This window comes from Drosophila serrata, unplaced genomic scaffold (genome assembly GCF_035046125.1).
Source record: "Drosophila serrata isolate PLE 108 unplaced genomic scaffold, ASM3504612v1 contig_165, whole genome shotgun sequence".
In the NCBI taxonomy this organism is placed as follows: domain Eukaryota; kingdom Metazoa; phylum Arthropoda; class Insecta; order Diptera; family Drosophilidae; genus Drosophila; species Drosophila serrata.
In genome coordinates this window covers 4,102,892-4,129,500 of record NW_028257063.1, presented here as the reverse complement: position 1 = coordinate 4,129,500, position 26,609 = coordinate 4,102,892, and the positions used below count along the sequence as shown (strand labels likewise).

The window sequence follows — 26,609 nt, the reverse complement described above, 5'->3', positions numbered from 1 at the left end:
TTGGGTTGTCGCCGCCGCGCCCAGTGACACCACTCCAAAGCATCCAAGTGCCAACAATGGAGGCGGCCCACGCACACCCAGCGGCGACAGGTGCAACCCTCCTCCGGCTGCAAATCGCGGAGGAGGCGGTGGTCGGTCGGTGGGTCGTTAGCCAGCCTCGAACTTATTCAGTCGTGACACGCATTGTCATGATCTGACCCAACGGCGGACGGCGGGTGATCGTTTAGTATTTAACATTCAACATTTGGAGTTGTGGCAACTTGGGGACACCAGATGCTGCTGCTGCTGCTCCATGCCCTTCACAAGTGGGAAAGTCACCCATGTCCATGAAACGTTGACCGGGCGAAATGTCATTATGTGCTCCATGTGCACATTCGGCCAGAACGAAAGCTCTCCAACACAAACACACTCGAACTTAAAAACGCCCAAACAACACACCCAATTCTGGGCAGAGAGTGGGTGTGCACTGGGAGAAAATTTAGAGAGAGGGAATTTGGATCTAAAAATATATATGTATTTGTATACCGTTTCAGGGTATTATAACTTTATTCAGAAGCTTGTAACGCTGATAGGAGTCATTTCCGATCCCATAAATCATATATATTCTTGATCAGAATTAAACGGCGAGTCGATCTAGCTATATTTTAAAGAAAATAAATTTTTTCAATTTTTGTCGATTTTTGTAAAAAATGATAAGGGGTTACATCATTAAAATTTCCGAAAAATGGCAAAAATTTTAGGTTTTAAACTGAGTATGCAGCTTTGTTAACCTCTTAAAAACTAACATAGGAAAGCAGTCCGAATTAAAATGAATGCATTATTGGCTTAGTTATGAAGGATTTCGTATTCTCATGGTCGTCGGGCTTTAAATATTAAATTATTTAACTAATTATTTATATATTTATATTTATTTATTTATTTATTTATTTATATAGTCACATATTACTATATATTTTTCTCTGCACCCATTGACTCCCCAATTGAAGAATTAAAAGGGTGGGGAATGGGTGGTTGGTCGCTCTTCTATCCTATTTCTTTTTTTTCATATATGTATATGTATATATTTTTGGTAGTGGGATGGCCCGTGGGCTTTTGATAACTTTGGTCTGCTCGCCGCACTGATTAACATTTGAATGGCAATCCAGGTACGGAGCATTTAGAACATTGTGTGTCCATGGCTCTTTGTTGCTGTCTCCACATCTAATTAAATCCCCTTCGTTTCGGCCATTGTTGCCATGGAGTTGGCTTCCTCCCCCCTCGCCCATGGTAATCGCAATGGCAATCGCGATGGATGGTAAACTATATAGTAATGGTAATGGTAATCGTAATGGGCCAACCACCGATCCGAGTGCAGACCCACGGTGGAGTTGGGTTCTCGAATTCAGTTTGTCGCGCATTATTCTAACGATCGGTCGGGTTTGGTCCCCCAAAAAACAATTACAAGTAAAATATTGGCCCTAAATAGTCACTTTAGTTCGATCTGTTCTTGTTAATAATTTATTTGAAAAGGATATCCTAGTGGTTAATAAACGGTATTTAAATAAATTAAAAGTGTTCAAAACAGTGTCCTGGCAAAAATATACTTTTTAAGGAGGTGCTATCAATCAGTGATCCTTTTAAAGGAAAATAGTAAGAAAGGACTTTCAGAATAGTTGAAAGAGTTTTAAAAAGATTTTAAATGTTGAAAAGATTAAAAGGCACATTTATTCAAAGGATAACTAAGGACATTATCAAGATATTGATATAATAATTAAATGTGTTTAGCCTTTGAAAAGAAACTTAACTTGAAATAAAAGTGATCAAGGATGTGTATTGAAAATATATTTGTGAAATAAACTAATCGATAGGTTTAAATTTATTCATAAATATTTATTAAAGGATTTTTAGGGTCCTTCAATCCTTCTTAAAAGATCTATATGATCCTCTGGAAACAGAGATCCTGATCTTAATTTTCAGCTATAAATATATTGAGTACATATTACATTATCCTCCTGACAAATTTTCACCATTCTAGAAAGACTTTCATTACTAAAATGCGACACTTTCCATCAAGTACAGCCACCACCTTTCGCTGAGGTCAATAGCTAACACTTTTCCAAATAATTAAAAATAAAAAAACCAAGCTCTATTCTGGCTTTTGTGCTGCGCGGAGAGCATAAAGAGCTGAGTGGACAATAAGCCGGAAGTGACATCCGGAGTTGCGGATCGATATGAGTCGCTTTGCGACACGTACATAGCTCGGCTAGATTTTAGTTTAATGATCCAAATTCACGTTACGCATTGTGCACATTATGGCGGCAGAAAGGCTGAAAAATATAGTTAACTATTCATGTGATTTTCCCCCGAAAAGGGGGAAAATTCTACCTATTGAGGTCGCATATTTCATGTCATTTTGTCAGCCAATGAACTAATTAGATCATGTCGGATAAACCGACTAACCACCACGAATTCGAAACTTTAATTCCAGCTAAAAAGTCACGCAGTTACTGGAAAAGCCACCAGGTTGTGGCTAATAATGCCGCAATCAAGCTAGGAAAAACCCAGACAAAGTTCTCTTTAAAATAATACCCATAAAAGATCAATGATAATGAGATCTAAAAGGGATTTACACGTGCTCCTGACGGCCCTAGTGGTCGGTCTTTGTCTCAACGAAATTCAGGGTAAGTTGAAGGGGTTTTAACTATTTTGTAGTTCAAATATAAATCATTTCCCTTCCCCCCTATAGGTCAAACCACCTGCAAGAATGGCCTTGGGAGAGTGCTCTATGAAAGATTGCCCAACCAGCAGCTCCAGGGCTATGATGACGATGTGGTTCGGGATACGGCGCCACCGTTTCGAGTGCTGGAAAAGTGCCAGGACCTGTGCCTGCGCGATCGAACTGGCTCCAATAACCTGGTGCGCACCTGCACCAGCTTCGACTTCCAGCCAGGCAGCCGGATCACCTCTTTTGGCGGCAACTCCGAGTACGAGGAGTCGCTGTGCTACCTCACCTCGGAGCAGGCGGGGCCAGAGGGTATTGGTAGCCTGATGCTGGTGCCCAACAGTGTGCACTTCAATGAGATCTGTTTGACCTGTAAGATGAACCCAAAGCAAGACCATTGAATACATCTTAATCCTCCATCTCCTTTAATCCCCCCCTACAGCCAGTAGACCGGAGAGGGAGTGTCCCAGCCGGAGGTATGTGTTCGAGCGGCATCCCCGCAAGAAACTGAAGCTGCCCATTAGCGATATCAAGGAGATCACGGCAGCCAATCGTTCGGATTGTGAGGATAAGTGCTTGAATGAGTTCTCCTTTGTCTGTCGATCGGCCAACTTTGACTCCACCATGAGATCTTGCACTCTGAGCAGATTCACACGACGCACTCACCCCGAACTGATGGAGGATGATCCCAACTCTGATTACCTGGAGAACACCTGTCTGAATGGTAAGTGTTGGGAGACCACCACACCAGGTGCCATAATTCATCCCCGTGAACCATTGATTAGCCGAACGGCGCTGCGATGGACTGGCCGTGTTCGTCAAGGAGGAGAACAAGCGCCTGGGTGGCCCCTTCGAGGTGGACATCTTCAACAACATGACGCTGGAGGAGTGCCAGACCATGTGCCTGCGGGCCGAGAAGTAAGTGATCTTCTTGGGGGCCTAATAGCTCTATTTGGCTAATTGCACACACATTACAGATACTTTTGCCGCTCGGTGGAGTTCGACGACCAGAGCAAACAGTGCATCCTCTCCGAGGAGGACTCCATCTCGCAGAAGGATGACATTAGCATCAGCTCCAGTCCCACACACCATTTCTACGATCTCGTGTGCCTCGATAATCGTAAGTGGCTACTGTAAAGACTCCTCCTCTGTGCAAAAGTCAACGGCGACAACAAGATTATATGTGGTATTACAGTGTACCCCATATAGCCCATCACAACGGTTGCCTCCGTTTGCTGGCAGCCAACTCCTAGCACTTGCATTTCCACGTCCCCGGTTATACATAAGTATTTGCTGTATTCCCGTATTCCCGTTGCAGAACGAGCCAACGATTATCCCGATAACTCAGTCACCTCGCACCTCTTCTCGAGCGGCCGGCGGCCAGATACAGCATTCCAGCGGTACCGCAACTCCCGTCTGGGCGGCGAGTTCCATTCGGAGATCACGGGACGTTCTCTGTCCGAGTGCTTGGACGAGTGTCTGCGGCAGACGAGCTTCCAATGCAGGTGCGTTTTGCCGTTTTGCCGTTGCAAATTTCTCGTTTTAATACCCTTACAGAAGGTATATAGGTTTTTGAGGGCCATTTTGTAACTATAGTTCGATAGAGGTGGGTCTAACTTAAGAGGTTTTTCCACAGAAGTTTGATGTAAAGGAAACTTTATTGCTTTGAAATGCTTATCTCTGACTAGTTTTCTTCTAAGATACCCGACTTTGCTTAATAATATTAAGTATAGTATGAAACTAGCTCAGATATATATTCTAAATATTTCATTTTAAGATTACTTTCTTTATGTAATGTTAAAGGGAGTGTGGTATCTAGCCTTTTAAAGCCTTGGTCAGTCAGAAGCTCGAAATTGAGTGAAGGAGTCATTTCCGACCCCATAAATCATATATATTCTTGATCAGAATTAAACGGCGAGTCGATCTAGCTATATTTTAAAGAAAATCAATTTTTTCAACTTTTGTCGATTTTTTTTTTTAAATTATAAGGGGTTACATCATTAAAATTTCCGAAAAATTGCAAAAATTTTAAGTTTTAAACTGAGTATGCAGCTTTGTTAACCTCTTAAAAACTAACATAGGAAACAGTCCGAATTAAAATTAATGCATTTTTGGCTTAGTTATGAGATTTTTAGTTTTTGATGTGTAGGAAAAAATTGTCATATAAAAGTATAGATAAATATATCTGTTCAAAGAATGCTACTATAATTTCAGTCATTTTAAGTTTTTAAAATGTTAAACTGAGTATGCAGATTTATTGTCCTATTAACAGAAAACATAGGAACGCTTTTCGAATTAAAATTAATGTATTTTTGGATTAGTTATGAATATTTTAAGCTTTGATTTGAACAAAAAAAGGTCATAAAATTATAGAATAAAATTATAGAAAAATGGTATTGTAATTTCAGTCAGAAGCTTGTAATGCAGTGAAGGAGTCATTTCCGACCCCATAAATCATATATATTCTTGATCAGAATTAAACGGCGAGTCGATTTAGCTATATTTTAAAGAAAATAAATGTTTTCAATTTTTGTCGATTTTTTTAAAAAATGATAAGGGGTTACATCATTAAAATTTCCGAAAAATTGTAAAAATTTTAGGTTTTAAACTGAGTATGCAGCTTTGTTAACCTCTTAAAAACTAACATAGGAAAGCAATTCGAATTAAAATTAATGCATTTTTGGCTTAGTTATGAGATTTTTAATCTTTGATGTGTAGGAAAAATTGTCATATAAATACATATATGGATAAGGATAGCCTTAAAAAATGGATTATAATTTTGCTCAAAAGCTTGAAATGCAGTGAAGAAGTCATTTCCGACACCATAAATCATAAATATTCTTGATTAGCGTTAAAAGGCGGTAAGGCCAGCTTTAGTTTAGAAAAAAAAATTTTTTTTTTAAATAATAAGGCGTTACATCGTTAAAAATAAAAAAAAAATGCCAACAATTTTAGGTTTTAAACTGAGTATGCAGAGTTGTTAACCTTTTAAAAGCAAACATAGGAAAGCTTTCCGAATTGAAATTAATGCATTTCTGAGCTAGTTATGATTTAAAACTTTCCCTGTATAATATCTAACTATCCATAGTTAAAGTGTATTGCCACCTTCGTCTTTAAGAATCGAAATCACCTTTCTTGTTGTTCTCCTACTGCCTCACTAACCCATCCACTCCATCTCCATCTCCACTCTGGATCTTCGCTCCATACTGGATCCCCTTTCTCCTCGCAAATTACAGGTCTGCCGTGTATAGCGATCGCTTTCGTACTTGTCGCCTGAGTCGGTACAATCAAAAGGACGGCATGCGCATTATATACGATGCTGATTATGATTACTACGAGAATCTAATGTGTAAGTGGCTAGAGGAGGTGCTAATGGCGGGCTAGTGGTAACCGTTCTTCTGCGCTTTCCTCCTTCAATTCCAGTGAATGTGGTGGGCGGAGGCGCCGATGGGGACACCGGTGGCGGGCATGGACACAGTGGCAGTGGCAGCGGCGGCGATGGCAAGCGACCCGGGGATCAGTCGGGCAGCAACTGGAGACAGCCTAATAAGCACGACGATCGGTACGGGTCAGGCGGATCAACAGTCGGCGGAGGCGGAGTTGGCTCACATGGCGGGACAGGTTCTGGTGGCTCCAGATTGCCGGTGGGCAGCGAGGGCGTGGACTATGGCAGGCCATATGATCGTTATCCCGACTATGCGGCCAACGAATATGGTAGATATAGTCTGTATAACTTATGGCCACTAAATATACATTTATGGCATTATTACCTAGCAGATCGGTATCCATATGGAGGCGGCGGCAGTGACCGAGATCGGGATCGTTATCCCCCGGATCGTTATGGCTCCCGCTATCCCGATGCCATGGGACCCTATGGCAGACCCTATGATCGTTATCCAGATGATTATGGTGAGTTTTTTTTTAGAGTTATTACAATCTTACAACAATTAATGCCACCTGAAACTTAAATAAGATCACTGCCTTCTACTGACAACTAATCCTTCTAACCCCCCACTAACCCCACGTCAGATCGTTACCCAACGGCGGGTGGTGCCAATGGGGATAGGGATCGGGACCGGGAGCGAGATCGTGAGCGGTACCCAGGCCCCTTAGCTGACAGAGATCGGTATCCAGGTGATAGAGACAGGGATCGATTTCCAGATCGCTATCCTCCAGATCGCTATGCGGACAGATATGGTGATCGACGGTATCCGGACCGTGATCGGGATCGGGATCGGGATCGTGAGAGATTACCCTACCGCCCGCTGCCCTATCCTGGAATCAATGACAACAGCCTGCCCAGCGATCTGCCCCACACACGACCCTATCCCACCGACGATGATGCTCCCTTCCGGCCGTATGGTTATGGAGGAGGTCGCTATGGCGAAAACAGATTCGAGGGCCGCTATCCACCGCCCAGATTTCCACCTGGTCGAGAGCGAGATCCCGTGGGCGGCTATACCGGCAGGGATGCGCCGGATAGCATTTTTCCGGACAGACGCTACCGACCCTCATCCATGGATTCGCCTAGGTATCCCTATTTGCCGGATTCCCGTGGACCGCCGGGCAGGTACGATGATATAGTGCACAGTGCCAGGAGGCCAGAGCCGGACTCGGCCAAGCGATATCCACCGGCTCCAATTGCGCCCACGGGTAGCGCCAGCAAGTATGCCTCCACGCCGAATCGGTTTCCGGTAGGTAACGATCGGTACCCCATTGACATCTACAAGTACGGCAATCGGCCGGGACCCAATGATCTTGGAGGCCGGCGACCTGGTAAGTACTCCGGGACTAACCAACTACCAACCCGTAACCAGTAACTCTAGGAGAGATCAGGAGTTAAAAGATAGAGATGATAACTTTATCCCCTTTAGGCCTGGAGCGTCCGCCGCCTCCCTTTTACGACTACGACTACGAGGAGCGGTATGGTGATAGGTACGGACCCTACGACAGGGAATATGATGGTCCTCCTGGACGCAGGCCTCCAGTGGGTGGGCCCTATGGACGTTATGACACTCCCTTCAATCGTCCCTATGGCGGCGGCAATGGTCTCGACGACCGTCCTCCCCTGCCAGGACTAGGTCTCTCCCATCCCCCTACACCCTATGGCGGCGGAGGAGGACATGTTGGACTTGGCATTGGTGTTAACTCCGGACCACCACGTCCTCCCATAACCCGTTGTGAGGAGAGCGATAATTTCAAGCAAATTGCCGCCAGGCACAAGATGCGCCGACACTTTGTGCGACGATCTCTGATCGTTCCCAGCCTGATTCAGTGCGAGAGGGAGTGCATCGAGAGCCGAGACTTTGTCTGCCGCAGCTTCAACTACAGGTGGGTGACGACGACGACAACAGGAGATCTCAGATCCAGATATACTCTACACAAGCAACTACAAATTCGCATGGTAAATTTCAATTTGCAGAGACACGGCCGCCTCCAGCTACGAGGACAGAGATAGGGATCGAGATCGCGAGTCACCCAACTGCGAGCTAAGTGACCGAGACTCACGAGAGCTGGACATCCACGATCCGGGCTCCTTCGACGCCTCCAACTATGACTTTTATGAGCGCAGCATTGGACGCAGTGGCGATGGCGAGTGCATGGATGGTAGGTGGAGGAGCAGAAAGTGCTCACATGTAGCCACACAATCTTATGCGAAATGATCTCTCTCCAAATAGTGACTCAGACGTGCAATGAGGAGGGAATGGAGTTCACCATCCGCACCCCGGAAGGCTTCTTGGGACGTATCTACACCTATGGCTTCTACGATCGCTGCTTCTTCCGTGGCAACGGCGGCACCGTCAATGTCCTAAGGATCAGTGGTCCACAGGGTTATCCGGATTGTGGAACCCAAAGAGTGAGTTCCCTTGACTTGCTTGGAGCTAAATCTAATCGAGTTTATTCGTAGTATGGCGACACCTTGACCAACATCGTGGTGGTCCAGTTCTCGGACAATGTACAAACGAGCAGGGATAAGCGGTATAACTTGACCTGCATCTTCCGGGGTCCTGGCGAGGCGGTGGTTAGTTCTGGTTACATAGGAGCAGGGTAAGATATCCCTAAAATCCACTTCAAACTTCTCCTTTACTCACAAAATACCCCTCCAGTTCTGGTAGCCCCATTCCCATTGAGTATCTGCCTGCGGAAAATACTTTGAGCTCCAAGGTTCGACTGAGTATTCTGTACCAGGGCAGACCCACCACCACCATAGCTGTGGGAGACCCTCTCACCTTCCGGTTGGAGGCTCAAGATGGCTACAACCATGTCACTGACATTTTTGCCACCAATGTGGTGGCCCGAGATCCCTACTCCGGACGCAGTATCCAGCTGATAGATCGCTTTGGCTGCCCTGTAGATCCATTCGTATTCCCAGAGCTGGACAAGTTGAGAGATGGCGATACCCTGGAGGCCAGATTTAATGCTTTTAAGATACCCGAATCCAATTTCTTAGTCTTTGAGGCCACAGTTCGCTCCTGTCGCGAGGGGTGCCAGCCGGCGTATTGCCCCGGGCCAGCAGGTCGTCAGGAGCCGTCATTCGGACGAAGGCGAAGATCTCTAAATGCTACTGAGGAATCTACGGAACCCGAGGCATTAGCTTTAGAAGGAGGAGGCGGCAACCAACTGGACTCCGATGAGGTTACCGTGGTCAATAGCACCACAGTGAGTGCTACTCTGGGACAGGTTCCCCTAAATGAGACCCAAATGGGAGAGAAGTCCAAGGAGGCCGAGGAACCGGAGCAAGTTCGTGAAATGATCGAGGTAAGTGTTTCGTGCTTTCAAAGGTCAATCTTCGCAGGGTAATCAGCCCCCCTTTCCATTAGGTGTTCGAAACCCGCGAAGAGATCGAGAAGGAGTCGTATCCACGCAAGCTGGTGGCTCCCGTGGAAACGGTTTGCATGACTCCAGCGGAGTACCATGGCCTGATCACCGCCATTATCCTGCTAATGATCCTGCTATTCAGCATAACGCTTGTAGCAGGTCTGGGTTACAGGTAAGCATAAGAAGAAGACTCCATTAAAGGCGAAGAATCGATGGCTAATTGGTGCTTTCCCTCGAATAGACGCTACTGGAAATCGATATCCAAGAACCGTTTGGTGGACCGACACTCGCCGATCCATTCGCTGGGCCACTCCCATTCATCCATACGCACCCATGAGCGCTTCACGGAGATCGGACACATGCCCAACCTGTCTGGCAGTGGAGGAGGAGGAAGTGCCAGCGGCGGAACTGGAGGCGGAGCCAATCAGAGCGCATCGAATCGGGCCTCGAACGCTTTTCGCACCAACATGTCCATGTTCGGCGGCTCATTACACAAGACGTTTGCCACGGGGTGAGGAGCACTGTCCATTCCAGTCACTCGACCGGTCCACTTACGAGGTGTTTAATGTCTTTACAGCAACCTGGCGCGCATGTGCCAGCTGCCAGTGATAAATCCCATGCGCAGCGCCGCCCATGCCCACCAGTTCGAGGATCCCAGCGAGCCCATCTATACGGATCCCTCGCTCTTCGAGCGCTCCAGGCTAGTTGCAGTTTTACAATTCCCGGTTACAGATATCTGTTGGTCTTTTATTCCAATTTGTCGCCACTAACAAACTCTACAAGGGTCGGCAGACGCAGAGACCCACTTTGTTGCAAAGTCCATCCCCACCTCCAGCTATGCGGCACTGAGTGCCACACATATCTCCTTGAAGCTGGCACAGACCTATGAACGTGGGCAACTCGCCTATGCCTGAAACCAGTAGTTAGTTAGTTTGTTAGTTAGCGGAAGCTTTAACCAAATCAGCAAACTTGCCTGCTGCTTGGGCAGCTCCAAGAAGAACCAGGGAGAATAAAAAAATTACCAGACAGAGGCGCAGGCCTTCCATGTTGATGTGCTGAGAGATTCGAACTGAATAAGTCAAGAGCTTGACATGGGCGATAAACCGCATCAGTATCAGTCTGGGAAATAATCTCTCCAAGTGGCCTGAGCTCTCAACTGAAATATATTCTACATATATTCTATTAATTTTACTGATTAAATCTCAATATTTTCTTAACCCTCCACAGATCGCTGCGTAGTCTGACCATGGTGGCCGAGTCCGAGGATAATCAGGAGGTCTGAAGCTACAGGCACCTCTTGTGATTAGTTGTAAATAAGCTAAAGGTTTTAAAGAAAGCATAAAGAAAGCTCTCAACTTAATCAAACAAAAACTCAATCAATATCTATATACGCTAGCTGAATGCGTGGGAGGCTCTTTATATACAGAGCTCCATTCCAAGTAGCCTAAGAACTGCACCACAGAGCAATATCCAAGTATTTAACATAGTCTATCTAAGCCTTAACAAAACGGAAGGAAACCCCATTAATTATTCTCTATAACAGCTAAGATATGAAATGCAATAAAGCCTAAACTTATCCATATCACTGACGAAGCCTTTCCTTCGTGGCCAAACAGAGAGAGCAATGCAAACGAGGCCATCAATCAGCAGCCAAGTGGAGGCACTGTGACTAGGCGGCGGGTTAACGAGTGGGGCCAAGTTGCAAGTTCCAATTGCCAGTTGCAGTTGCACTTACAGTGGCAGTTTCCGTTGCCAGACAGTAGCCCGAGGGGGCTATGTGGCGAGCACTTGCCCAGCAGGATCGGTTCAGAGGCTAACACATAAATCAGGCTCTTGAAGCTGGAACCTCTTTGGTTTTGTGGGTCACCAAACCAATATTTAAAAAGGCATTAGAAACCGCTCTTCCTTTGCATACCATTCGGAACAGTTACCTCCAAGGTACACTTCAAGTCTTTTCACCAGTTACAAGTAGAGTTTAATAACCATTTTGTTTTGAATAAATTAACACTTTTCATCTTAAAACCTATAAATACGTGTATAAACTATTGCAGATACGGAATCCAGGCCAGCGCCTGGCAGCTTGTAGTTGACTAGCACAAATGGAAAGTGTTCCATATGCCTTCTTGGTGGGATCCGGACAGGGCAGGGGAACAGCTTACACAAACTCTAGTTTGCTAAATTACACTATTTACAGATACAAACCTATTGCGAGCTAGCTTATTAATCGTCAAAGAAGAGTATTTCTAGGATCCGCTTCTGGGCACTCTTCTTGCGCTCCTTGTTCATCTTGAGCAGCTCGCTGGTGACCAGTTCGCCCAGCAAGTGCTCCGACAAACGCTGCATGCCCTGCTGACTGGGCGGCGTTTGGAATTTCCCGAAGTTGGAGGGATGCGACCCGCTGGCCTGGTGCGGAAACTGCTGGTACAGCTGGAAGAGGAAGTCCGTGTTCGAAGGAAACATGTTCTGGTGCTGCTGCTGCTGATGTTGTGCCTGCTGCTGCTGCTGATTGTTGCCTCCACTGTTATTGTTGGCATTGTTATTCCCGCGCTGCATACCCATGGAATTGCTGTAGTGGCTTTCGTGCATCATCACCTGCGGCTCCATCAGATCATGACTATTGTCGTCGGAATCGTCATCGGAGTCGTTGCCAAAGTGGCCGGCACTTCCTCCGCCATTGCTGGCCATCTGATTGTGGCCATTGATCTGCACCCGGGGCTTCTTCATATGGAAATTACCGGACGTCGAGGACGAGTCTAGATCACTGCTGGCCTTGGAGTTGTAGACGTGCGGCTGCTGTTGTTGCTGCTGCTGCATTTGTTGCATATTGGAGCTGGTGCTGATGGAACTGCCTGCGGCACTGGAAGAGGAATGTACCACCGGAAGCTGTTGGCCCCCCGATGCCGGTGATTGCTGTGGCTGCTGCGATTGCTGCTGGTGCTGCTGCTGCTGCTGCTGCTGCTGAGAGTGAAGGCTGCCAGCGCCGATCACCTGCAGTGGCGAAGAAAGCGGCGACTTCATCGAGGAAGAAGTAGAGGTGAGACTGCCTCCACTGTTCTGTACACCTGAGACACCTACGGAACTGTCTTTGTACTCCTGATAGCCCTGCGAGGAGTCCGCCATAACCGCGGCCACCGCAGCCGCCTGTTGTTGCATTTGTGATTGTGAGATTTGCTGGAGTTGTTGCGAGGCCACGGCCGCCGCAAAGTCCCTGAAGACCTGATCCGCCTCTATCTTGACCTGCCCGTTGACGGTCTCCAGCGCCGAGGCCGCCGCCGTACTCAAGGCACTCATGGAATGCTGGTGCTGATCTGGCTGGTGGTAGTGATGGCCTTGACCCGAGCCCCCGACGAACTGCGACACGTTCTTCATGCCATTGGAACTGTTCGACTTGTCGAGCGCCTGGTAGTCGTTGTAGCTGGAGCTGTTGGCCGACTGTGGAGAAGTGAGGAAGTTGGGAACATGACGGTAGGACTTGCGGGGCTGGATGTGCTGGTCCAGGAACTTCATCTTCTCTAGGTATGGGCGCGACAGGTGTTCGTAGACGGGCGGATCGCCCTGCTTCCGCTGCGATACGTAGCGTTCGCGCAGATACTTCCACCGCTTCTTACACGTGTCCACTGCAAGAACAGAATTAATATCCAATTAGATATCTAAGCCTAGCCCGAGACGCGGCTCCTCCTCTGGCGCTCCGCTTACCATCCGTGCGCAGCTTCATCGCAATCAGCTGCCAGGCCTCGTCCTTCGTCTCGTACTTGCCGCCATTGGTGCTGCCGTTCAGGTAGTACTTCTGCCGGTTGTAGATCACTCCATGTTGTGCTACCTCGTCAATTAGTTGTTCGTCCATCATTTTTATTCGTGTTTTTAGCTTAGCGATGGGAAAATGTACCAAAATATCACCACCGATAGTTTATAAGAATATTTCTATTCGATTGTTTGGTAACGACTTTTCTACTTTTGCGTAAATTCAAAATAAAACCTAATTAATTATAGTCGAAAAAGAAAAAATTATTTTACAACATTAGAAAAAGTGCTAAACTTCCTTATTTCCCAAAATAGTGCTTTCGACTGGGTTCACTTTCACAAATAATTGAAGCAATCGATTATTCTTCAATCGATTTCTGCTCATCTCTAGTACTTCGCACTGGGTTCATATCCAAAAACTGAATTTTGAAAGAACGACCTAAATCGCGCCTATTAAATCAAATAAAAATGTTTAAATTGGTCCGCCAGCTTCTGCCGCAGCAGCGGATCCTTGCCAACGCCGTGGGCCTGCCTCGGGTTATCTCTACCAGCAACGAAGTCAACTCAGAGCCCATTATCAAGTCGGTTGGCGGCTTGCCCACTGAACTGGTCACCGAGCAGAAGCTGAAGAAGACAAGCAGGTACACTTATCTACCGGTTTTCGCCGCACTTGACCTCTGCCTGTTTGTTTTGTTTACGTTTGGACCGGTATGCGCATTAATCGGGTGCCTGATTTGGGTGTGATTTCTGGCCAGGAATTTCGATGTACTCCGTGGTTTCTTGCTACTCGCTAGAGGGGGGAGAAAGTTTGTACCTACTTATGCAGTCACGTAGGCCAGCAGATATGTGTGTGTGTGTGTGTATGCGTTAATAGTTCTGCATTCTATTGTCTTGGCTTTGTTTTGTTTGTTCTTCTCCACACAGAACCTTATCGACGCTCCAAAATCACTCCGTTCCCATTGCGGCCCGCGTCACGGTGTCGAAAGATGAAAGCCGCGACTTTATGGCCGTGTTCCCAGGTTAGCTGGCGTTTCGTTTTGTTTATGTCAATTATCATGCTAATACTAATGCCGAATCCGTTGCTTTGTTTGCAGATCTTGTGCGTGACATCACCACCGTGACAAAGACGTACAACTGCAATGATGCTGCCAAGTGGTTCGCCCAGGTCCTTCAATACAATGTGCCCAGGGGCAAGAAGAACCGTGGCATCCTTACCGTTTTGACTTACAAGAATCTGGTGCCGGCACAGGATCTCACTCCGGAGAACATAAAGCTGGCCCAGTACCTGGGCTGGTGCGTGGAAATGGTGAGCATTTTTAGGCCAAAAGATGCTTCTTACACTACTAACTTTCACATTTTTACAGCTCCAGAGCTTCTTCATTATCTCGGACGATGTGATGGACAACAGCACGACCAGAAGAGGCCAGCCGTGCTGGCACAAGGTCGAGAACGTTGGGCTGACCGCCATCAATGATGCCCTAATGATCGAGAATGCCATGTATGCCATACTGAAGATGCACTTCAGCCACTTGGATTGTTATGTGGCCCTGATGGAGCTCTTCCATGAAATCACCTACATCACCACTTGCGGCCAGTCGCTGGATCAGCTCAACTCGAACCGTAGTGTCTCGGAATTCACAATGGAAAACTACAAGGCGATTGTGGAAAACAAGACTGCCTACTATTCCTTTTACCTGCCCTTCGCAATCGCTTTACACTTGGCTGGGTAAGTTTTAATATTTTCCCTCTCTTCCCAACGCTTATCCCCCGCTCTATTGTTTAGATACAAAGACGCCGAAGCTTTCCGGCAGTCAAAGACCATTCTCCTGGAAATGGGCAACTTCTTCCAGGTACAGGACGACTTCCTCGATTGTTTCGGCAATCCGGAAGTGACGGGCAAGATTGGGACAGACATTCAGGACAACAAGTGCTCTTGGCTGGCTGTGGTGGCTATGCAACGAGCCAATGCCGAGCAGAAACAGATCATGATCGATTGCTATGGCAAGGAAGGTAATGTAAACTTTAAAACTAATGCTTGTCACTGCTTAACTAACTCATTTTAATTATTTACAGATCCCGCCAAGGTAAACAGAGTCAAGGAGCTGTACAAGGAGCTCGGACTGCCATCTACTTATGCCACGTTTGAGGAGGAATCTTACAACATGATCAAAACCCACATACAACAAACCTCTCGCGGGGTGCCGCACCAGACCTTCCTGCAAATCCTCAACAAAATCTACCAACGTGACTCCTAGGTGAATCGGTTTTTATATATTGTAGTTTTTAGTTTTTACATGGATGAACTGTTAGCATGGGCTCAGCAATTACAAACGAAATGGAATTTTAGCTATACATACACACGCTTGGTTCCTGGCTTAATCGTCCGTGAAATCGAAGGGAGCAAAGGCCTTTCGAAAGTCATCAACATACGACACTTCCTCGTCCCTCTCCAGAAGGCACTCCTTCCAGTTGACCTTCTCGTCGCAGTTCAGCAGATTCTCCGAGCAAAAAACGTCCCTGGAATGAGAATTAGATAGCTAATTCAGAGTAATAAGTAGAGTTTGCAAGCCCACCTGGCAAAATGAATGGGAAAATGCTTCATCTGGCGCGTTATCAGCGTACTGTCGTCAGGCAGCTCGGCGAGGAAATATGGTCCCATTTCTGGGAGCATTTTCACGGAATCCAATGCCGGCAATGTCTCAAATTCCAAATTAAATTCCTCCGCCTTGTCCTCGAAACTATGCTTGATTTTCCACGCATAACCCTCCTCGAAGGCCAGCACATTGATTTGCAGGTGCACAGACTTGTAATGCCGCTCCGTGAAGCACACAACCTGACCGAGGGACTTGAAGTACTTTCGTAGGGCTGTCTTGAACTTATCCAGCTCCTCCCAATCTTCAGGACTAAGTTGGGCAGCGCATGGCACATGCTTGGTGGACAGTATCATGACATGATGCTTGTTTATGGGTCCCTTGGCCAGTGCCAAGTAGAAGTGCTCGCCCACAGTGATAATAAGATGTTTCTCCACATCGGGAGAAGACAAGCAGAACCAACACTTTTCTGAAATCAAGGAAAATATTTATAAATGCTGTACAGAAACTTTTACCCCTTACAAACCCTGATCAATTTGGGGAATCCTCGGCCGTTTATCTCTTCTGTTATTTTCACCGCCCTGCCGCTTGCGATTTCCACCTTCCATGTCATAAAAGTACTGACGATTTTCCGACTGTTAAAAAGATATATATTAAAAACTATTTGAGGTTTAAGAGAGATGCCAAGACTACCGACCGAATCATTCTTGCTGACCGCTCCTCCCAGATCTAGGCCTATGAAGGGACAAGGTATTTCATTGGTGGTCTTCTGCACCAAATCCAGTAAACGTGATTTATCCACAGGCTTTAGGCTGAGCGCGTAAATGTACTTGGCTTTATTGGCATTTCCCACGTCGGCCAAGGATATAAAGCGAGTGCACAGCTCGAATTGGGTGGTCTCATCCTTTGGCATTCGGAAAGGAGCACACTCGTAGTGAGTGCCGTTGATGGCGCAGAAATGATAACGCGGCTTGATCTCCCGGCAGAGAAACGAAACCAGCTTGGACGCGTTGGCCTGTAATGTATTCATAGGATTAACATCTTCATAATTATTACAATATACAACTTACATTCTCCTCCTCCTGCATACCGTATGGCCACTGTGACGTGAGCAGAACATCCACTCCTCTGTACTCTGTGGAGCAGTTCTTCGACACCAGACAGGAGTTACGTACGGCTATAACATCGGCTTTGGTGAACTCGTGTTCGGAGGCAGAAGATTCCGCAGCATTTACTGCTTCAAATCCGCTTAGATAGGCAATTTTCACACCACTGCTGAGCGTGTAAACACCACGCCGGCCGAGATATGTGAGATTTGTGCAGATTTCGCCATCCGCCAGATCCGCAAAGTATTTTGCGTGCTCCTTTTTATTGGGACCAAGCACATAGGTGGGCACGGTGACTAAAGATGATAAGAGCTTGTACATGATCAGAAAATACCAATAACATATGTACTTACTGTGTTTAAATCCATTCTTGTAGGCAATCAGTTCCTCGTTTTGCTTGTCGTCGCCGAAAAAGTCTCCGACACAGCACAGGATTTCAAAGGGTCCCGCCTTTTTGTTGACCTGCTCCACACGCTGGAACAGTTGCTTGAAACGACCCCGCACATCGCCCACAACTAAGCTAGGAGAAAATTATAGTATTATTACCTTTAAATCACAATTTTTAATTTGTGTTTATTACTTACATTTTTGTACCCGCGTCCATGTTATCGGTAAATGGTTGATCGATTCTTTTTCCAACCATGCTCATCGCGGATGGTGCTGCCAACTGGTTTGAGCTTGCAGGCGCCGAAACTCAAAGATACAACTAACTAAAATTTAATTGTATATGCTTTTTTATATGCTTAATAATATATTTAACAGATAATCGTTCTGTTCGAACCAAATTTGAGCATAATTAGCACAGTTGCGACTCGTTTTAGACACCATGACATACTTTTAACTGGATTTGCCCAGCTCTTCAGAATTTTTTTCGGCAATTGCTGGTTAATTGAGCGTACAACATTCTATGCTTATATAATCCACAAACTATAACCTTAGTGCAATGTCAATGGCCCAAAATATGACATTATTTATGACATTGGCCCCAAAGCAAGCGGCACCCAGCCGATTGCAACAATGAACTTTTGCTGGGCCTTTCTGGTCATGCGTGGCTGGCACTATTAAGTGGCCATTACTCTTCGCGTTCCATTAGATGTGGATGTGTGTCCGGCGCGGGATATAAAATGGGCCTTGCCAGTCCACATCCATATCAGTCATCTCGCAGTTAGTCAGCCGCAGTTATGTCGCCCACTCAGACGCTCTTGATCTCCATTTGCTTGGGACTTGTGACCCAAGTCTTGGGTCAAACCACCATCGATTGCCAAAGGCCGCCACAACTTGTTGTAAGTAGCTTAACTTAATTCTTTGGCATTATAGTTATACCTTACTTGGTTATCTTGGTTATCCCCTTAGGACCCAGCTCTTTGCTGCAAGGACGGCGGTCGTGACCAGTTGGTGGACCAATGCGCCCAGCGGATTTTGGGAACAGCAAAGAATAACGGAGGTCCTCCTTCTATAGACTCTGCTGCTGTGAGTAACATAAGTTAGTGATCCCGAGAATCTTACTGTAGTGGTTTCCTTATCCCTTTCAGTGCCTGGCCGAATGCATACTCACATCCTCCAAGTACCTCGAGGAGCCGCAGAAGCTCAACTTAAACAACATACGCAGTGACCTCTCTGCCAAGTTCTCTAACGACAGCGTCTATGTGGAGGCCATGACAATGGCTTTTTCCAAGTGCGAGCCCCAATCTCAACGCAGGCTGGCAGTTATCCTGCAGCAGCAGCAGCAACAGGCTCAGCAGAAACCCCAGCAAGCGCCCCAACAACGTTGCAGTCCCTTCTCTGCCATTGTACTCGGTTGCACCTACATGGAGTACTTTAAGAATTGTCCAGAGCACCGTTGGACACAGAATGCCCAATGTTCGCTAGCCAAGGCTTATGTTACGCAGTGCGGGTTGGGGGCTTAATTGCTTGAATCTAATTTGGATTTGTACATATAAACAAAGTAGGAAATAAATTTAAATTTGAAAATACCCCACTTTAATGTAACCAGCTGCACGCGCAGAAGAAAATATCGATGATTTAGAAAATTCATCGATGCATCGATGTTTTCATATGTGTTTTGCCATTACGAGTTCTCTACGGTTCTCTCGCTCAGCTCTCTGGATGAGAGAAGTCTGTTAATGAATTTTAATTCCTACATGAGAATTCTACATCCTACATAAGAAATCTACTTCCTACATGTGACTTCTACCCCAAAAGGCGAGAATTCTACCCCATGTTTCTTTAAACGTGTAATATTGCTATCTAGACGTGTCAGATGTAAAATGTTAAATAACAGGACATTTTTCAAAACATTGATACTTAATCATCGATATTTGGGCGCTATCGATATATTTTGTTACATTTTTTCAACAACTCTAATTCACAGCCTCCGAAGTGTTTTTGCATTTTACTGAGATAAACTCGGCATTGAAACGTGAAAAAGTGTAACAACTAGCTGCCAAGTGCTCCCCAAAAGACACTCTATCATAATAAGCAACATGGTCGACCTCACCGACGCCGGTTCGCCCTTCCAGCAGTCCATTCCGAATCTCGCCTTCTACGTGCCGGCTGTTGTTGTTTTCACTTTGGCAGGTGAGTTTTGGTCAAGTCCGTCTCCCCCCCTCCCTTCGTTTTTACCCCCTCCCAGACGTCACGTTACTGCCCTCCCTTTTGTAATGCATGTAATAACCTGGTCAAGATCCCGGCCAGAGCGCGAATTGGGTCAAAAGACTTTCACCAAGCGAGCAACTAGAACGTTAACCCCTATGCTGGTGCCTCTGTTTTGGCCCAGCTGTTGGATGTCTTCGTTTGTGTTTGGTTTTATCTGTTATCTGTTTTGGTTTGAATTGGCTCTGATTTAGATTGTCTTACGTGTTCTTTCGGCCCATCATATCATTCTAGTTTTCTTTGCGTACGTAGTCAAAAGTTTGTTGGTTTCAGAACCGATAAGAGGGGCGTCTGATAAGAGGCCGGCCACCATTCACTTGTGCAAGTGGTACAGTCGAACCTCGAAGGAAACCATATCTCTTTTCTATAGAGAACAGTGGGAATATGGTGTTATGAGACTTGGATAGTTAAAATTTTCTTTTTTCGGTTAGAAAAACTCTACTTAGTGGTAAACCCTGGTATAGTTTTATACGAGGAAGCAATACTGTAAATACCCCAAGAAATACACCTGCCTACAGCTTAGACTTGTGTTGGTGGTTCTCTGCAGGCCGTTTCTATATAAGCCAAGTCCGGCACTGATTAGCGAGTGGCTCTGCCTTATCGCAGCACACCCAATACATGTAGCTATACTCAGGCGCACTCCGCTCTCCACCATGCCAACTTCTTTGGACTCCCTGTTACCTTTGGAAATATATGCTGACGAAGGCAGGTCCGGGGCAAAGCGAAAAGCGCAGCGAAAACACAGCTACTAGTAGCGACCGGGCATATCTCAGAATAATGAAATATAAGCAACTGATTACACACGAGTGTCAGTTTATTTTCGTATTGATTTTAATATGATTTTTTAGAGAGCGCTCAGTCCTCCCGAGCAGCAGAAGGCCGGAGCACGTAAGCAACGGCGGCGATCTAGTGGCCAAAAAATTTAAATAATTACCGGGCCCGAGCACCGCGCACTGGGGGCACCTCTCGATCCCAACGAACTTAAACTCCCCTTCGATCGTCTTAATCTCTGCATGCCGCGTGTCCAAAGATAATCAATGTCCGGTGTCACAAAATCTCGTATCTGTTTAGTTTCGTTTTGCCACGTTGTTTGTTTTCTTTGATTTAGTTTTGCCCCCAGTAGCATGCCGATACCCGCTGAAACCAGAACCCAGAACCGTATACTATGTTTTCATCCCACATTCAGACGCCAACCGCTAAAGGCGAGCCCACAGACAGACAGCACCGTAAATCAGAGCCCATCCGAGAAAGAGAGCGATTAGACCATGGCTGAGGATCCGATAAACCAGCAGGCATTCGCCGACGACGTGGCAGCTGCTGCTGCGGCCGGAGGACCGGCAGGCTTTGCTGGCGCTCAGCCTGGCAGTCCGGACTTCAAGATGCCAAGTGCGGATGAGATCTGGAAGATGGTCGAGAGCATGGAGGGCATTTCGGACGAGGAGCGCGCTGAGCTGCGTGATAGCATCTACAACCCAAAGCCGCCATCGCCGGAGGACTTTATGCGCCAGTACGGACAACCTGGCCACAGTTCGCGGGAATATATATTCTTCTTCGTGATGCTGGCCCTTATACTGCTCGTCTTTGGTAAGCTGAACGAGAGCCGCCACCGCCGTCATCGTAAAGCCTTATCGGGTGTGATATCCGCACCCACTTGTGCAGAGCAGGGGGCGATAAGTGTCAGGGGGCCCTGCCAAAGCCCTCACACTCACAGTTACACAGAGTCCCAAACTAGAATGTTTGCTTCGTTTATAGGCGTTCGATTTGCGATAAGATAACACAGGGCAGCGTAGGTAGAATCCATCACAGACTTAGGCACCACCACGACCAGACAGTACTCGACAGGGATCCATGCCGGCGAGAAGTTGACACACACAGACAGAACCGAGAGCTTCGTTGCCAAGAAACTGCCGCCACCATGAGCCAGCATGAAGTCGGCGTTATCGAGCAGCTGAAAAAGTCTGTGGAGGAGATCGTGGCCAAAATGGGGCCCAGCAGCAAGTTCTCGCAGGATCTGATCAGGCGGATTGGCGATATGCAGAGCAAGCTAGAATCCCTTGCCGACACGGACCGGCATCAGTTTCTGGCGGAGATGAAGGACAAGTTCGAGGCGACGATCGGTCGGATCGAGCAGCGCATAGCGCAGCATGCCCACATTGCTCAGACCTACTCCAGTTCGAAAGTGATGGCCGTGATCTTCCTCCTAGTCTCCATCTTCGGTCTCAGTTACCCTTGCGTTATTTCAGTGAGAAGCCCACATTAACCAGATGCCATTTCCCAATCCCATTACAGCTCTCTTTGGCTACAAGCTCTACAAGTCGCTGACGGAAAAGGAGTTGAAGAAACAGGAGAAGCTCAAGAGCAAGCAGCAGAAGAAGGCCAAGAAGTCCAACTGAGCGAGGAGGAGGAGAGTCCCTTAAGTAGCAACCTTCCAACTGTTGTTAATCAATACAATCACCGCCCCTGTAAATGACTAAATTATGAGTTCAGTAAAACGTAATGAAATAAACAGTACCCCGTAATAATAATGATACTTGTAAATGTCATGCTAAATGTCGCGCTAATTGCCATTAAGGTACGCCATGTACGCCATCGCCGGCGCCATCAGGAAATGCAAATCAGGAGCAAATCGGTGTCGTGACTTGTGAACTTGTTGCTGCTATCTACATAGCTCCTTTTTGGCCTCCGTTGTCAGGGGAAACGGTCGGGTCGTTTTGTCGAAGCGCCTCCTGTCAGGCACGGCTCTATTAATAGCCAGATTCAGTTTCTATTTACCCAGTTAAGCAGCAACACTCGGAGCAAGCATCAACACAGCTACTTTTGGAGCATTGCAAAAAGAACACGCACCATGTCCTACTCCAACCGTAAGTATATCCTTGCTCCTATCTTATCCCTTACTTTACTAAGACACTGCAGGTTTCGGTTTCGCCTTCCATGTGCCGGATGAGGGATGGTGCTATCCCAAGGACGATATGCACTTCATCCGCAGCGCCGAGTGGGTCCCCGTGGAGAAGGCTGGCGTCGGTCGCTCCTTCGCCAATCCCAATGGCGTGATCTATCCAAGGGTTGTGGGAATGATTCCGCGTTATGGTGGCCATGTTCCTGGCAATAAGTTTCGTGTGGGCAACACCTGGGGACGCTCTACCATTGACGCCAAGCGTCATTTGGCTCTCAATCACGATTAATTGATCCCTTGATCCTATGGTGCCTCCCTCGGTCACTTATATAGCCAATCAAAATTTCTGTGTTACGCTTGGAGAAGCACCCAGAATAAAACGTATAAAATGTGTTACTTGTAAAACCGGGTTGGGTTTTATTTAATTAATAATAGTGCTAAAAGCTTCTGATTAAAATTAAATTACCCTGCAAGGGTACAAAAATGATAAAAGAAAATTCAAATCAAACGTCTTAATAATCGTTCATCTCTTTATCGATAAATGCAAGCCCGCAAAATTTAAAAGCAATTAACACCAATGCAAAAATAAATAATAAATTTCCCTTATCCGGACTAATCTACGCTTTACCAGTCGGAAAATATAACTTATTATCTAAGAAAGTCCTAGAAATGATAAGTACACCTTCGAATTTCACGCGCTTCGCACCTGCACCGTGTGACCAATGAGCAATGGTGGTAAAATACCCTCAATTTTCTTAGGCAAAGTTTGGTATTTTGGCGGCCAACGGTGAAAGCGATCCGCTGATAAGAAAGTAAATAACAAAAATCATCATTATTGGACAAATTGCACCATCTATTAAGCCAGATCTGTTTAATCGCGGTCCAAGCCACAAAACCCGGGGACCATGGGCCTAAATCTGCTTAACATCTGCCGACGAGGTCTCCACACGTCTCCTGCCCGACTGCAAGTGATCCAGGGCGTGACACCCACCAAGCGGATTTGCATTGTGGGCGCCGGACCCGCAGGCTTCTATGCCGCCCAACTACTGCTAAAGCAACTGAGCGACTGTGTGGTGGACGTGGTGGAGAAGCTGCCGGTGCCCTTCGGACTGGTGCGGTAAGCAGGCACTGAATCTAGCTTTAGAAGGACGAGGCGGTGTTGTTCGCTGTTGGCCCAAAGCCAAAGAGGGGACCCACAACGGAGCGAAAGATGCCACTGAAGTAGGCTGTGGGTGAAGCTAGATTGTAATAGCTCCCAGAAGTTTTTGGAGCGGGAAACTTACCGCCCAGTTGGTCAACACCCCACAGAGTGCTGGCTGCCGTCTGGCTGCAGCTGGAGATTAACAAGAGGCAGAGGAGCAGTGACAAACCAGCCGCTATAGGCATCTTGAGAGTGAAACTGTGACTCGCACTTCAAGCTCAAACGCTTTTATCCGCGCCCCGGTTGCGTGTCATGCATTCCATCCATCGCACTTATCGACTAACGACTTGTCCCATTATGCAAATCGCACATTGCAGCTTTGGCGTTGCGCCCGATCATCCGGAGGTCAAGAACGTAATCAACACCTTCACCAAGACCGCCGAGCATCCGCGTCTGCGCTACTTTGGCAACGTTGCGCTTGGAACGGATGTCAGCCTAAAGGAGCTAAGGGAGCGGTACCACGCCGTGCTCCTCACCTACGGCGCAGATCAGGATCGAGAGCTGGAGCTGGAGAACGAGCAGCAGGGCAATGTAATATCTGCCAGGAAATTTGTGGCCTGGTACAATGGTCTGCCAGGAGCGGAAAACCTTGCTCCAGACCTAAGCGGGCGAGATGTTACGATTGTAGGCCAGGGCAACGTTGCAGTCGATGTAGCTAGGATGCTCCTAAGTCCCTTGGATGCTTTAAAGGTAGGGTGATCGTATTTCCGAGCTAACATAAGTTCTAATCTCTATTTGATCAGGTTACGGACGCCACGGAGTACGCCTTAGAAGCCCTTTCCCGCAGTCAGGTGGAGCGTGTGCATCTTGTGGGTCGGCGGGGTCCTCTGCAGGCCGCTTTCACCATCAAAGAGCTGCGAGAAATGCTCAAGCTGCCCAATGTGGACACACGCTGGCGAACCGAGGACTTCTCAGGTGCGAATCCACATTAATCCGAAGAAGAATCAAATGCCTAAAGCTCATATTTTAGGAGTGGACTCGCTGGTGGAGAAACTACAACGACCACGCAAGCGTCTCACCGAACTCATGCTCAAGAGCCTCAAGGAACAGGGAAGAGGTTCTTCTGTCTCCAAGCAATTCCTGCCCATCTTTTTGCGAGCTCCAAAGGCGATAAACCTAGGAGAAATGGAGTTCTCCGTTACGGAACTCAAAGAGGACTCCGCAGTGGCCACCGATACCACCGAGCGTCTTCCGTCGGACTTGATTCTGCGCAGCATTGGCTACAAATCTAGTTGCGTGGATTCCGGCATCAACTTTGACACGAGACGCGGACGAGTGCACAACATAGAGGGACGAGTTCTCAAGGATGCCGACAAAACTGATCCCGGACTGTATGTGGCCGGTTGGTTGGGCACCGGCCCCACTGGCGTTATCCTGACAACAATGAGCGGCGCTTTTGCGGTGGCCAAGAGCATCTGCGACGACATAGCCGCCAATGTACTGGACACTAGTTCCGCCAAGCCTGGTTACGATGCGGATAACAAGCGCGTGGTCACTTGGGATGGCTGGCGAAGGATAGACGAGTTTGAAAACGAGGCGGGCAAGGCCAAGGGAAAGCCGAGGGAGAAAATCGTCAGAATCGAGGAGATGCTGAGAGTTGCAGGAGTCTAACAAGATTAATCCTTTAGATGGTGGCTGACAATAATGTGTTTTTTTGTTTTAGACATCTAGCTTCCTTTCATTTAATTGTCGTTGAAATCTTTTGTTATTAGTGTGTAAATATACAAATTTCATTTATATACAATCCGTAAGACTGTGGAAAATTTCCTGTGATTTAAATTCAAGTTAGTCAAAGATGGACCAATCTATAACCCCGGAACCGCACTTGGTGCCAGGGTAAGCCACGTAAAACTAATTTAAACCTGGATTCTTAGCTTCTGGTAATCGCTAGATATACGGGTCACTGCGTCGGCGATCGTTATCGAGTGGGTCGCACTTATGGCCGGCAGTCGCACAACCTGCTCATCGATCCCTGTGTCTCCCATGCGCCGGAACTGATTGTAGCTCCCATCCATACCAAGGGGGGTCTCAAGGATTATCCCACGCCGCATGAACTGAAGGTGCTACGAACGAGAGAAGACTTGGTGGACTCTGTGTATAGGCACCCCATCCTGCCGGGGTATGCCGGTTTTGTGCCTAATATAGTGCGTCAGATCGGCAAGCGTTATTTGGCAGCCGCATCCGCGGGAGTGGCCGACCACGAAACACTTATGGAGCTCTACCGCTGTGAAAGTCGTACGTTACGACACAGGGATCTGCTGGAGAGCGGAAAGGGCCTCTTCGACCGCAAGATCAACGAGCGGCTGCTGCCCAAAGCCTATTACCGGTCACCATTGATCCCGGTCACCGGCGTCTCCCAGGGCATTAAGGACGAGGTCTGTCCGCCAAAAACGGAGAAACTCTGCTACAGCAAGTTCACGACACCCCATTTCCTGGAGGACGAGGATGACGACAAGTACATCATTAACGGCTACGCAGGCCACATTCCCATGGCAGTAACGCGGTTCGGAGAATCCAACCAGGTGCTCACCCACAGGGCACTCTGCAGCTTCTCGGATTACATGTACAAGAAGAAGAGGGACTCTTGGTGCTGCGGCCAGGATCTCAGCCGGCCGGCTATCACCTGCCCGCCAGTGGGGCACTTCGTCGTTTATCACACTACCGACGGCATGGTGCCCAGTTACGCCGGACACGTTCCCGGCGAAATGTACAAGTTCGGACGCACCTACGGCAAAACCACGTACGACGCCAAGCGATGGCTGGAGGTGCACAAGGGTCTCACCGTGCTGCCGGAGGTGGCCAACATAAATTATGCCTACTAACTGACAGTGACTTCTTTCTGTGGTACTATTTTTATATATTAGTGTAGTAAATATTAAATTTGTTGTATATACTTTTCAAAAAC

At 47.1% G+C, this 26,609-nt stretch overlaps 11 protein-coding genes across 15 annotated transcripts; 7 read left to right on the top strand and 4 right to left on the bottom strand.

The window, feature by feature from the left end:
• The first annotated feature begins 2,587 nt into the window (after window positions 1-2,587).
• nompA (no mechanoreceptor potential A) lies at window positions 2,588-11,102 on the top strand. The gene is made up of 19 exons (XM_020946824.2): window positions 2,588-2,660; window positions 2,726-3,073; window positions 3,144-3,425; window positions 3,487-3,619; window positions 3,679-3,821; window positions 4,020-4,206; window positions 5,938-6,050; window positions 6,125-6,415; window positions 6,479-6,610; window positions 6,731-7,477; window positions 7,576-8,032; window positions 8,124-8,308; window positions 8,380-8,558; window positions 8,610-8,749; window positions 8,809-9,460; window positions 9,523-9,692; window positions 9,762-10,031; window positions 10,098-10,220; window positions 10,748-11,102. Exons 1-19 carry the CDS (start codon window positions 2,588-2,590, stop codon window positions 10,800-10,802), a joined length of 4,680 nt encoding a protein of 1,559 aa, XP_020802483.2. The 3' UTR covers window positions 10,803-11,102.
• On the bottom strand, window positions 10,247-10,642 carry LOC110179332 (uncharacterized). Its single transcript, XM_020946825.2, has 2 exons — window positions 10,494-10,642; window positions 10,247-10,430 (listed from the first exon to the last, which is right to left on the bottom strand). Exons 1-2 carry the CDS (start codon window positions 10,627-10,629, stop codon window positions 10,297-10,299), a joined length of 270 nt encoding a protein of 89 aa, XP_020802484.2. The 5' UTR covers window positions 10,630-10,642; the 3' UTR covers window positions 10,247-10,296.
• Window positions 11,103-11,472: 370 nt separating the features above from the next.
• LOC110179329 (uncharacterized) lies at window positions 11,473-13,506 on the bottom strand. The gene is made up of 2 exons (XM_020946822.2): window positions 13,217-13,506; window positions 11,473-13,137 (listed from the first exon to the last, which is right to left on the bottom strand). The coding sequence occupies exons 1-2, from the start codon at window positions 13,365-13,367 to the stop codon at window positions 11,741-11,743; spliced, it is 1,548 nt and encodes a 515-aa protein (XP_020802481.2). The 5' UTR covers window positions 13,368-13,506; the 3' UTR covers window positions 11,473-11,740.
• Window positions 13,507-13,627: 121 nt separating this feature from the next.
• Window positions 13,628-15,613, top strand: Fpps (Farnesyl pyrophosphate synthase). The gene is made up of 6 exons (XM_020946820.2): window positions 13,628-13,902; window positions 14,186-14,280; window positions 14,356-14,567; window positions 14,626-14,987; window positions 15,045-15,271; window positions 15,335-15,613. Exons 1-6 carry the CDS (start codon window positions 13,730-13,732, stop codon window positions 15,514-15,516), a joined length of 1,251 nt encoding a protein of 416 aa, XP_020802479.1. The 5' UTR covers window positions 13,628-13,729; the 3' UTR covers window positions 15,517-15,613.
• Window positions 15,511-17,675, bottom strand: LOC110179327 (CWF19-like protein 1 homolog). Of its 2 annotated transcripts, none has more exons than XM_086827307.1 (7): window positions 17,543-17,675; window positions 17,312-17,473; window positions 16,923-17,254; window positions 16,550-16,867; window positions 16,379-16,487; window positions 15,835-16,321; window positions 15,511-15,778 (listed from the first exon to the last, which is right to left on the bottom strand). In XM_086827307.1, exons 3-7 carry the CDS (start codon window positions 16,938-16,940, stop codon window positions 15,637-15,639), a joined length of 1,074 nt encoding a protein of 357 aa, XP_086683433.1. In that variant the 5' UTR covers window positions 16,941-17,254; window positions 17,312-17,473; window positions 17,543-17,675; the 3' UTR covers window positions 15,511-15,636. The 2 variants fall into 2 exon arrangements, with proteins under 2 accessions (XP_086683433.1, XP_020802478.2); XM_020946819.2 differs by having other exon boundaries at window positions 17,312-17,478; window positions 17,543-17,666.
• A 4-nt stretch (window positions 17,676-17,679) lies between these two features.
• Window positions 17,680-18,929, top strand: Obp47b (Odorant-binding protein 47b). The gene is made up of 3 exons (XM_086827309.1): window positions 17,680-18,241; window positions 18,312-18,428; window positions 18,491-18,929. The coding sequence occupies exons 1-3, from the start codon at window positions 18,140-18,142 to the stop codon at window positions 18,863-18,865; spliced, it is 594 nt and encodes a 197-aa protein (XP_086683435.1). The 5' UTR covers window positions 17,680-18,139; the 3' UTR covers window positions 18,866-18,929.
• Window positions 18,930-19,265: 336 nt separating this feature from the next.
• LOC110179343 (uncharacterized) lies at window positions 19,266-22,135 on the top strand. 4 transcript variants are annotated; one of them, XM_086827310.1, is made up of 4 exons: window positions 19,682-20,068; window positions 20,129-20,498; window positions 20,797-21,194; window positions 21,900-22,135. In XM_086827310.1, the coding sequence occupies exons 3-4, from the start codon at window positions 20,876-20,878 to the stop codon at window positions 22,001-22,003; spliced, it is 423 nt and encodes a 140-aa protein (XP_086683436.1). In that variant the 5' UTR covers window positions 19,682-20,068; window positions 20,129-20,498; window positions 20,797-20,875; the 3' UTR covers window positions 22,004-22,135. The 4 variants fall into 4 exon arrangements, with proteins under 4 accessions (XP_020802510.1, XP_020802508.2, XP_086683436.1 ...); XM_020946849.2 differs by lacking the exons at window positions 19,682-20,068; window positions 20,129-20,498 and adding an exon at window positions 19,330-19,535; XM_020946851.2 differs by lacking the exons at window positions 19,682-20,068; window positions 20,129-20,498; window positions 20,797-21,194 and adding an exon at window positions 19,266-19,535.
• A 133-nt stretch (window positions 22,136-22,268) lies between these two features.
• Window positions 22,269-22,908, top strand: LOC110179344 (ciliary microtubule inner protein 2B). Its single transcript, XM_020946852.2, has 2 exons — window positions 22,269-22,471; window positions 22,524-22,908. The coding sequence occupies exons 1-2, from the start codon at window positions 22,456-22,458 to the stop codon at window positions 22,790-22,792; spliced, it is 285 nt and encodes a 94-aa protein (XP_020802511.1). The 5' UTR covers window positions 22,269-22,455; the 3' UTR covers window positions 22,793-22,908.
• A 363-nt stretch (window positions 22,909-23,271) lies between these two features.
• Window positions 23,272-25,455, top strand: dare (NADPH:adrenodoxin oxidoreductase, mitochondrial). Its single transcript, XM_020946793.2, has 4 exons — window positions 23,272-23,620; window positions 24,022-24,394; window positions 24,448-24,619; window positions 24,675-25,455. Exons 1-4 carry the CDS (start codon window positions 23,409-23,411, stop codon window positions 25,313-25,315), a joined length of 1,398 nt encoding a protein of 465 aa, XP_020802452.2. The 5' UTR covers window positions 23,272-23,408; the 3' UTR covers window positions 25,316-25,455.
• Window positions 23,336-24,064, bottom strand: LOC110179309 (uncharacterized). The gene is made up of 2 exons (XM_020946795.2): window positions 23,787-24,064; window positions 23,336-23,729 (listed from the first exon to the last, which is right to left on the bottom strand). The coding sequence occupies exons 1-2, from the start codon at window positions 23,887-23,889 to the stop codon at window positions 23,644-23,646; spliced, it is 189 nt and encodes a 62-aa protein (XP_020802454.1). The 5' UTR covers window positions 23,890-24,064; the 3' UTR covers window positions 23,336-23,643.
• LOC110179308 (CIMIP2 protein CG18335) lies at window positions 25,362-26,608 on the top strand. Its single transcript, XM_020946794.2, has 2 exons — window positions 25,362-25,540; window positions 25,596-26,608. Exons 1-2 carry the CDS (start codon window positions 25,500-25,502, stop codon window positions 26,524-26,526), a joined length of 972 nt encoding a protein of 323 aa, XP_020802453.1. The 5' UTR covers window positions 25,362-25,499; the 3' UTR covers window positions 26,527-26,608.
• Window position 26,609: the final 1 nt, after the last annotated feature.

Excerpts from the sequence above, each read along its gene's own strand:
- nompA (XM_020946824.2), top strand. The coding sequence starts at position 2,588 with ATGAGATCTAAAAGGGATTTACACGTGCTCCTGACGGCCCTAGTGGTC. Across the intron at positions 2,661-2,725 it reads TTGTCTCAACGAAATTCAGG|GTCAAACCACCTGCAAGAAT; the intron begins GTAAGTTGAAGG and ends TCCCCCCTATAG. Across the intron at positions 3,426-3,486 it reads GGAGAACACCTGTCTGAATG|CCGAACGGCGCTGCGATGGA; the intron begins GTAAGTGTTGGG and ends ACCATTGATTAG.
- LOC110179309 (XM_020946795.2), bottom strand. The coding sequence starts at position 23,889 with ATGCCTATAGCGGCTGGTTTGTCACTGCTCCTCTGCCTCTTGTTAATC. Across the intron at positions 23,730-23,786 it reads GGGTGTTGACCAACTGGGCG|CCTACTTCAGTGGCATCTTT; the intron begins GTAAGTTTCCCG and ends CTTCACCCACAG.
- LOC110179343 (XM_020946849.2), top strand. The coding sequence starts at position 20,876 with ATGGCTGAGGATCCGATAAACCAGCAGGCATTCGCCGACGACGTGGCA. Across the intron at positions 21,195-21,899 it reads CCTTATACTGCTCGTCTTTG|CTCTCTTTGGCTACAAGCTC; the intron begins GTAAGCTGAACG and ends ATCCCATTACAG.
- LOC110179327 (XM_020946819.2), bottom strand. The coding sequence starts at position 17,607 with ATGAGCATGGTTGGAAAAAGAATCGATCAACCATTTACCGATAACATG. Across the intron at positions 16,868-16,922 it reads GTATGCAGGAGGAGGAGAAT|GCCAACGCGTCCAAGCTGGT; the intron begins GTAAGTTGTATA and ends AATACATTACAG. Across the intron at positions 15,779-15,834 it reads TTTCCCATTCATTTTGCCAG|GGACGTTTTTTGCTCGGAGA; the intron begins GTGGGCTTGCAA and ends TTCTCATTCCAG.
- Obp47b (XM_086827309.1), top strand. The coding sequence starts at position 18,140 with ATGTCGCCCACTCAGACGCTCTTGATCTCCATTTGCTTGGGACTTGTG. Across the intron at positions 18,242-18,311 it reads AAAGGCCGCCACAACTTGTT|GACCCAGCTCTTTGCTGCAA; the intron begins GTAAGTAGCTTA and ends TTATCCCCTTAG. Across the intron at positions 18,429-18,490 it reads CTTCTATAGACTCTGCTGCT|TGCCTGGCCGAATGCATACT; the intron begins GTGAGTAACATA and ends TATCCCTTTCAG.
- LOC110179332 (XM_020946825.2), bottom strand. The coding sequence starts at position 10,629 with ATGCGGTTTATCGCCCATGTCAAGCTCTTGACTTATTCAGTTCGAATC. Across the intron at positions 10,431-10,493 it reads TGGAGCTGCCCAAGCAGCAG|GCATAGGCGAGTTGCCCACG; the intron begins GCAAGTTTGCTG and ends TACTGGTTTCAG.
- LOC110179329 (XM_020946822.2), bottom strand. The coding sequence starts at position 13,367 with ATGATGGACGAACAACTAATTGACGAGGTAGCACAACATGGAGTGATC. Across the intron at positions 13,138-13,216 it reads GATGAAGCTGCGCACGGATG|TGGACACGTGTAAGAAGCGG; the intron begins GTAAGCGGAGCG and ends CTGTTCTTGCAG.
- Fpps (XM_020946820.2), top strand. The coding sequence starts at position 13,730 with ATGTTTAAATTGGTCCGCCAGCTTCTGCCGCAGCAGCGGATCCTTGCC. Across the intron at positions 13,903-14,185 it reads AAGCTGAAGAAGACAAGCAG|AACCTTATCGACGCTCCAAA; the intron begins GTACACTTATCT and ends TTCTCCACACAG. Across the intron at positions 14,281-14,355 it reads CTTTATGGCCGTGTTCCCAG|ATCTTGTGCGTGACATCACC; the intron begins GTTAGCTGGCGT and ends CTTTGTTTGCAG.
- dare (XM_020946793.2), top strand. The coding sequence starts at position 23,409 with ATGGGCCTAAATCTGCTTAACATCTGCCGACGAGGTCTCCACACGTCT. Across the intron at positions 23,621-24,021 it reads GTGCCCTTCGGACTGGTGCG|CTTTGGCGTTGCGCCCGATC; the intron begins GTAAGCAGGCAC and ends CGCACATTGCAG. Across the intron at positions 24,395-24,447 it reads GTCCCTTGGATGCTTTAAAG|GTTACGGACGCCACGGAGTA; the intron begins GTAGGGTGATCG and ends CTATTTGATCAG.
- LOC110179308 (XM_020946794.2), top strand. The coding sequence starts at position 25,500 with ATGGACCAATCTATAACCCCGGAACCGCACTTGGTGCCAGG. Across the intron at positions 25,541-25,595 it reads GAACCGCACTTGGTGCCAGG|ATATACGGGTCACTGCGTCG; the intron begins GTAAGCCACGTA and ends GGTAATCGCTAG.